This window comes from Rhincodon typus, unplaced genomic scaffold, assembly GCF_021869965.1.
Source record: "Rhincodon typus isolate 14 unplaced genomic scaffold, sRhiTyp1.1 hic_rhity00003216, whole genome shotgun sequence".
Lineage (NCBI taxonomy): Eukaryota > Metazoa > Chordata > Chondrichthyes > Orectolobiformes > Rhincodontidae > Rhincodon > Rhincodon typus.
In genome coordinates this window covers 1-8,441 of record NW_025968854.1, presented here as the reverse complement: position 1 = coordinate 8,441, position 8,441 = coordinate 1, and the positions used below count along the sequence as shown (strand labels likewise).

At 48.1% G+C, this 8,441-nt stretch overlaps 1 protein-coding gene across 1 annotated transcript in view; it reads left to right on the top strand.

Annotated features, from left to right (window-relative positions):
• LOC109926382 (endothelin-converting enzyme 1-like) overlaps window positions 1–5,120 on the top strand; it is a gene marked incomplete at its 5' end in the record, with an annotated part of 12,674 nt that extends 7,554 nt beyond the window's left edge. The window contains 3 exons of the mRNA XM_020526245.2: window positions 648–758; window positions 2,922–2,989; window positions 4,884–5,120. Coding sequence (XP_020381834.2) covers window positions 648–758; window positions 2,922–2,989; window positions 4,884–5,083 — 379 coding nt within the window. The remainder of the gene's footprint in view (window positions 1–647; window positions 759–2,921; window positions 2,990–4,883) is intronic.
• Window positions 5,121–8,441: the final 3,321 nt, after the last annotated feature.

Genomic DNA, 8,441 nt, shown 5'->3' with positions numbered 1-8,441 from the left:
TGACCTGAACCGTCAGCTTTCCTGCTCCTCTGATGCTGCCTGGCCTGCTGTGTTCCTCCAGCTCCACACTGTGTTGTCTCTGACACCAGCATCTGCAGTTCTTACTGTCTCTGAGCCTTTTACCCTGTGTTAGCTGCTCCCTCTGGTGGCTGCACAGAATCAATGCCGACAGCAGCTGCGATCTGTATTAAACAGCTTCAGTCTTCACCAGTTTAACATCCAACTCTCCCACCTTTCCTCAGGCATATTCTGTAACCAGAAGCTTACACCCAGAAAAGGCCTTTCCTTTACAGTACGGACTCAATCTGCATTTCTTGTGCTGGTGTTGAATTCAAGTTTCCCGTGATATTTTAGAAAGAGGCGTGGCTTCAACTTGTACTCATCAGGACAGGGATGCAAGAAAACTGACACCAGAAAGGAACCAACAATTTGTACAGCGTGAGAGAAAGGAGCAAATTGATTGGACTAGGGTTAACGTGGAGATTCATGGATAAATTATTGGTTGTATTCCAAAGTTATTGTTCTTGCATCTCAGTGCTGATGAGTGGAAGGCCAGAAATTTCAGCTTCTTGTCTCCTTGCAGTAATGTTTAAGTTCTGTACCACTGAGTAATTATTTGATATTAATTATGGCGTTTGCCCCAACAGGTGGAGCATGACCCCTCCCACAGTTAATGCTTACTACTCCCCGACAAAGAATGAGATTGTATTCCCAGCTGGAATTCTGCAGGCTCCGTTCTACACCAGGGATTACCCAAAGTAAGTCTGAGACATTCGATCGAGTGGGTTACAGTGATAATTGGCTCGCCCACAGACTCACTTACCCATTTGGCGAGGTGGAAATGAATAGATCCATTTAACGAGAAGCTGTAAGTATGAGGGAGGAAAGGGTAGATGGCTGTGTCGAGAGGGTGAGGGGAAATGTGTAGAAGGAGGCTTCATGTGGAGCAGACTCATTGACAATGGACTGACCTGTCAGTGCTGCATACCTGATGCAATATGATATAAATTCAGGTCTCCAGGGAGAGGAGGAAAATTCAAAGATGAACCACATGCCCGGCCAAATCAAAAAACAGGATCCAGACATCTGGAGTAGGGTCACCAGACTCAAAACATTAACTCTGATTTTTCTTCACAGATGCTGCCAAACCTGCTGAGTTTTTCCAACAACTTCTGTTTTAGGATCCTGTGTGGCCTGGTTGTGGAATAAAGGCACAGGGATCTGATACTGAGCCTGTGCAATGTTCTAGTGAATTCCCTGAATAGACAGTGTGGTTCTGGTGAAGACCCAACCCCAAGGCTGAGAGAATCTGGTCAAGGCAGTCCCCTCTGTTTTATGGGGCTGGGTTCCACTGTATGATTGTCAAAGGGAAGGGTTAACAACTGGGCACTGAGCTTCAAACGACTTGTAAGCTTTGTTTTCCTAAAGTCTCACGGTAAATGACGGTTTCTGGTGAAGAAGTCACGTTGAATGAATTTGCTGACTAAAAGTGATGAAATTGAAGATGGGCTGGTTCACTGTACATGCATTAGGTGGGTCCATCAAACCTGGGCCTCCATCTCTTCAACGCGTGACTGATTTACTACAGAGTTGCAGTGCATTTGGACCAGCATTTGCTATAAATGTGGAGCATTTATGTGGAACTAATTAAAACAAAGTCACAAGAAACAGAGGAATTGAATGCTTTCAAAAAGCTGATGGGACTGTAAAGTCAGTCCCCAAGAGGACAGAAAGTACAGAGGCTTGGAATTTAAATAACAGAACTCTCTCTGGACATCAAACGGGGCCTCTATTAAGGTTCCATTCCCAAGCTGGAAAGGTGCCCTGGGACATAACTGTCCCCAGAGACCTCATAGAAAAGACACATGTGATTTCAGCCAAAACTCATTGAAATCACAGGCAGGACTGAGAGGCTGCAGTCTCTGTTACCAGGATTTTCCAGCTCCTCAAGACAGGCAGCGTACTCTCCAAGCCAATATTCCCTTGTGAAGGAGGGATCATTGGTCGCTGCTGGGTCCCTTTGTTTGGCTCCCCCTTGAGCAAATAGACATTTACTGAACTGAAGGAGACCATTCACCCCCCCTTGTCTGTACTAGCTGAAAAATAGCTGTGCAACTTAATCTCACCTGCTTGGTCCACAGCCCTATAGCTTACAGCTTTTGGAGTGCTTTCCTGCATCTGCACAAATCAGAACCCATCCTACATGACTAAAGGAGAAAGTTTAACTTGCGCAGGCTATTTTAACAACAACCCATGAGTTGTTTGACTTTGGACATTGGAGATGCCCATGTTTAGTTTTGAAAAATGCACTCCTCGGGTTCATGATTTTGTTCCAATCAAAAACCTATCGTTGTTCAACAAAAAGTTTGAATTGGATCCTTCCATTCACAAGAACATCTGGTGAATCCTGGACCTGCTTTGAATCCAAAAGCCGCGCTGGTCCAGATGTGATGAATTTGCTATCACTGGGCACACTGATCTACTTGGCAAGAACTTTCCTCCAATGCTGAAATGGCAAGATTTTTTTCTTGGTGTTAATTGAAATTGTTTAGACCACTTATATAATTCACTTTTTGTTTAATGCTCACAGGGAACTCTTAATGCCCAATCCTTCTTGCTGTCCTTTTTGAATTGTGGTGGAAATGTCTAAATTGTCATGTGTGATAATGAACATGAGGATTCTGCCAATGCTGGTAAAGCTGTAACTCTGATTGTTGGGATTGTGCATGAACTCTGTAGGGATAAATATCCGAGCTCCCACTCTTGCTGGCCCTTGGGTGTTCTTTGGTAGCCAGAAAACTTGCTTCCGTGCGGATGTTTACAAACAGGCCATAAGCCGGGGCTGTGTCAGTAACACTGGGCAATGAGTGCAACATCTAACAAGACTGGAACTCTAATGAGATTTATTTCTCTATTATTAGGGCTCTAAATTTTGGAGGAATTGGAGTGGTTATGGGCCATGAGTTAACACACGCGTTTGATGATCAAGGTATGGAGATTTGAAACTTGAGTTTTACATTGTGTTGGGATCTCTCGCAGTTTGAAGTGTCGTTGGAGGAACTGATACCAACTCATAAAAACCAAAAGAACTGCTGATGCTGTAAATCAGGAGCAAAAACAAAGTTGCTGGAAAAGCAACTGAGGAAGGATCACCGAACCCGAAACGTTAACTCTGTTTTCTCCTCCACAGATGCTGCCAGACCTGCTGAGCTTTTCCAGCGACTTAGTTTTTGATACCAACTCATGTTAGTTACAGAAAGTTTTCCATATTCCTGAGCATCATAGACCTGGGTGGGGGGGACGTGGCAAGCTGACCTCTTAGGCTCAAATAGATTCCCCACATCCCAGGATCCTCACAGGTTAACTGTCCACAGGCTGTCCTGGTATTCCCACAAGAACGGTGTGGCAGATTGAAGGGTTTGAAAGATGATACAGACAGGCCCCAGATTTGTACGCAAGTTGGAACACAAAGCAGGACAGTATAAAAGGGTGGTTCGTAAATATAGGAATTGATCATATTGTCAGACCTTAAAAATTCCACCCTTGTATGAGATTACATTTGTAAGTATGAGTATTTTTAAATCGGGGACCCCCTGTACAGGAGTTTGCTAGGGCTGATGTGCAGTAGTTTGCCTGGTAGGGGAGTCCAGAACTAGGGGCCTAACTTTCAAATTGGATCTCCTCTGATGTTAGGAAGTATCTCTCCATACTAGGAATCAGGGAAACCCAGTTCTTCTACACCTCCTCCTCCTCCTGCCCCCACTACCCCCCCACACCCCACCATCCCGCCATCCCTTACCCTTAGGAAGGTGGTGATGAACTGTCTTCTTGAACTACTGCAGTCCCTCTGCTGTAGGTGGACCCGTAGTGCCGTTAGGGACTGCGTTCCAGGTTTTTGACCCGGTGACGGTGAAGGAACAGCGATTTACTTCCAAGTCAGGATGGTGTGTGATTCAGGGGGGAACTTGCAGATGGTGGTGCTTACCCTTGTCCTTCAGACTGATAGAGAACATGGATTTGGAAAGTGTTGTCTAAGGAGCTTCAATAATTGCTGCAGTGCAACTTGTAGATGGTGCCGATGAGGAACTAAGGCAAATAAACGGAGCTCAGATGCAAATCCTAAATGATCTAAATGCATGGTTAAACAGGTTCAAGGGGCCGCCTGGCCTCTTCCTGTTCGTCTTCAAGCCTTCATTAAAAACCAGCCAATCACCTACTAAACCCCATCCCCAATCTATACCACCTTGAGTTAAATTAATGTAGTTTGCCCAGTGTGACACTACACTAAATGCTAAAAGGTGAAAGATTTAGGCCTTAGTACTGATCCCAGCCAGGACACAGTTTCTCATCCAGCGCCCCCTGCTGGTGAACGTATATCATAGAATCATCACAGAATCGCTACACTGTGGAAGCAGGCCATTCAGCCCATCAACTGCACACTAACCTTCCACAAAGCATCCCAACCAAACCCACCACCCCCTACCCTATCCCTGTAATCCTGCACTTCCCATAGCTAATCCACCAAGCCTGCACATTCCTGGACCCTATGGGCAATTTAGTCATGGACAATCTACCTAAGCTATACATCTTCGGATTGTGGGAGGAAACTGGAGCACCCGGAGGAATCCCACACAGACACAAGGAGAACGTGCAAACTCCACACAGACAATCACTAGAGGGTAGAATCAAACCAGGGCTCCTGGTCCTGTGAGGCAGCAGTGCTAACCACTGAGCACTGTACCACCAATGTGTCTGAACATTAGTTAGGAAGAGGTTTGTTGTTTTGTGTGTGTGTGTGTTGGGGGGGGTGTGTTAGCTACATAGCAACACTTGCAGTGAGTCAGAGAGAAAGCAAGAGAATTCATTGCTACTTCCTTTAACAGTTGCTTTCTCTGAGCCCGATGACTTCAAACAGTATCTGGAGAGAGCCAAAAAGGAACTGATCCAGTGCCGTTGTCATGAGCTCTATGATCAAATAGCTCGATGTCCACGAGGTCAAAGCTCACGCTTGGCAACTGAAGGCACACTGCGAACCAGAGACAGAAACTTTACCCCAGCTCACTTACTGAATAACCTCTATTAAAATAAAGGCTGAGAGTACGAGGGATGGGCCACACTTGGATATGTAGCTTCATTGTGTGTCACAGAAAGAACTTTCATTGATATTGCACCATTCATCACCTTGTGACATTCCAGAGCACTTTACTGCTGCTGACACACCTTCTGAACTCTGTGATATGAAATGCAGCCTATTTGTGCTCAGCAAGATCCCACAAACAGCGATGTCCTCGTGACCAGATCACCCATTTTCACAGCCTTGGTTAAGCGATAACAATTGGCCAACGCACCGTGGAGAATTCCTCTTTGAAATAGTGATGGGGGATGGTGTATGTCTGACTCCCTCAGTGTCACACTGATAGGAGGCAGTAATATTACTGGACCTGTCAACCAGAACATTCTGAGAACAAGAGCTTGTAAACCACTGTGGCTGATGGGGAAACTTGAATTCAATTTTTAAAAAGTCTGGAATTAATAGCAAGTCTAACAGTGACTATGTAACCATGGCTGATTTGTTGTAAAACCCCATCTGGTTCACTCATATCCTTTAGGGAAGGAAACTGCCATCCTCACGTGGTCTGGCCTACATGTGACTCCAGACCCACAACAATGTGGTTGATTCTGACCTGACCGTGTTGCACAACATTTCTCATTTCTGACTGGCACAGTCTGTACCTTTTCCATTCTAACTGGCTCAAAGTAAAATAGCCACCACTCATCACGAGAAAAGTCTGACAGAAAACGTGCAACTGAAAGTGGGTATTTTACACAAAAGCCCAGTATAATCTGGATATGAAAGCTGCAAGGTTTCTGTCACATTTTCAAGTGTAGATTAATGCCGTAGTTTTTGTAAAAAAAAGCATTGAAAGGGAGAAGAAAACAATTTAAATATTTATAAAATTCTTTTAGTCAGGAGCCGCAACTTTAACAAGGTATTGAGGGAAATGGCTGAACACAATGCAGCTCAGTGCCTAAAATAAATAGGGAGAGAGGGGGAGGCGGATAGAAGATGGATAGAGGAGAAGATAGGTGGAGAAGAAACAGACAGGTCGATGAGGCGGGGATGGAGCCAGTAAAGATGAGTATAGGTGGGGAGTTAGGGAGGGGATAGGTCAGTCCAGGGAGGACAGACAGGTCAAGGGGGCGGGATGAGGTTAGTAGGTAGGAGATGGGGGTGCGGCTTGAGGTGGGAGGAGGGGATAGGTGGGAGGAAGGACAGGTTAGGGAGGTGGGGACGAGCTGGGCTTGTTTTGGGATGCGGTAGGGGGAGGGGAGATTTTGAAGCTTGTGAAATCCTCTCTCCCTCTTCTAAGGATGCCTAGCCTGAAGAAGTTACCCTCCTCCCTCCGGACAAACCTCAGGGGATCTCTCTCCCACTGCAACTCTCTCGTAATCTCTTCGGCCTTGAAACTGCTCGACCGTGTCCTGAAGCAAACCAGGTACTACAGCCACATCACCTTCCTTAGTACCTGCCTACGGAACCAGATCATCCCCAATGGACTACAGTCCACATTCAGGCCTTTCCAATTTGGCCCCAACCATGACAATATCTACACTCATGGCATTGAGATCCTTCAGAAGCGTTTCTCCCTGCGACTCCTGAAACACACATTCGCAGCAATGCGCCGGCATCTCCAGGCACTACAATCAAGCCTACCCCAGCTCAGAGCCTCCCTCTCCCAGACCTGCAAAGGACCTCTCCTGTTTTTTATTCTTCGTAGGATCCACAACCTGAACTCACAATTCTACTCAGCTTTATTGGAAACTAAAAACTATAAGTACAGTAAACTTATTGGTACCTACCACCCAAAACAGGCTTCCTCCACCCCCCAAAATCCCCAACCGTACCCAGGACCTTCCCCACAATGTGCCCGCCGCCATTGGCCATGAGGCCACTGTCGGAGAACCCACAGATGATGTCACATTCGCCACCGCTGGGTACCCCACTTCCGGGACAGCGAACGCTATCGCTGCTGATGCCACCGCCTCCATTTCTGAGACCAACGCCACCGACACTGAAGTCGCGCCTACCGTCGCCGCTGCTGCCGCAGCCTACTCCGCCCATCACCGACGCGGACGCAACTCCGCCCACAGCTGACGCCGATGTCGCTCCACCCACAGCCAGCAGCTCCAGAGGGGACAATAGCACCCAGCCCTGCCGAGTCTTCACCATCCCCCCAGACCTACCCCTTACTGAGGACGAATGGTCAGTCCTCAGTAAAGGGCTCAACTTTGTCCCCCTCCACCTACACATCAACGAATAACACTCACGTTTGGACATAGAGCAGTTTTTCTGCCGCCTCCGCCTCCACGCTTACTTCTTTAACCATGAGCCTAACCCTCCCTCGACTGACCCTTTCTCCCACCTCCAACATACCCCCTCCTCCTGGGCGCCACCCCAAGGCCTCCTACCCTCTCTCGACCTCTTCATCTCCAACTGCCGTCGAGACATCAATCGCCTCAACCTCTCCACCCCTCTCACCCACTCCAACCTCTCCCCCGCAGAACGTGCAGCCCTCCGCTCCCTCCGCTCCAATCCCAACCTCACCATAAAACCCGCGGACAAGGGAGGCACAGTTGTAGTATGGCGCACTGACCTCTACATCGCTGAGGCCAGACGCCAACTCTCCGACACCTCCTCCTACCGCCCCATTGATCATGATCCCACCCCCGACCACCAAACCATCATCTCCCAAACCATCCACAACCTCATCACTTCAGGTAACCTCCCACCCACGGCCTCCAACCTCATCATTCCCCAACCTCGCACTGCCCGCTTCTATCTCCTTCCCAAAATCCACAAACCTGAATGCCCTGGTCGACCCATTGTCTCCACCTGCTCCTGCCCCACCAAACTGATCTCCAACTATCTGGACCCCATTTTCTCCCTCTTGGTCCAGGAACTCCCTACCTACGTCTGTGACACCACCCACGCCCTCCACCTCCTCCAGAACTTCTAATTCCCCGGTCCCCAGTACCTCATCTTTACCATGGACGTCCAGTCCCTATACACCTGCATTCCCCATGCAGATGGCCGTAAGGCCCTCCGCTTCTTCCTGTCCAGCAGGCCCGACCAGTCCCCCTCCACTGACACCCTCATCCGCTTAGCCGAACTCGTCCTCACCCTCAACAACTTCTCTTTCAATTCCTCCCACTTCCTACAGACAAAGGGGGTGGCCATGGGTACCCGCATGGGCCCAAGCTATGCCTGCCTCTTTGTAGGTTACGTGGAACAATCCCTCTTCCGTACCTACGCTGGCCGTAAACCCCACCTCTTCCTCCGTTACATTGATGACTGTATCGGCGCAGCCTCGTGCTCCCACGACGAGCTCGAACAGTTCATCCACTTCACCGACACCTTCCACCCCAACCTTAAGTTCACC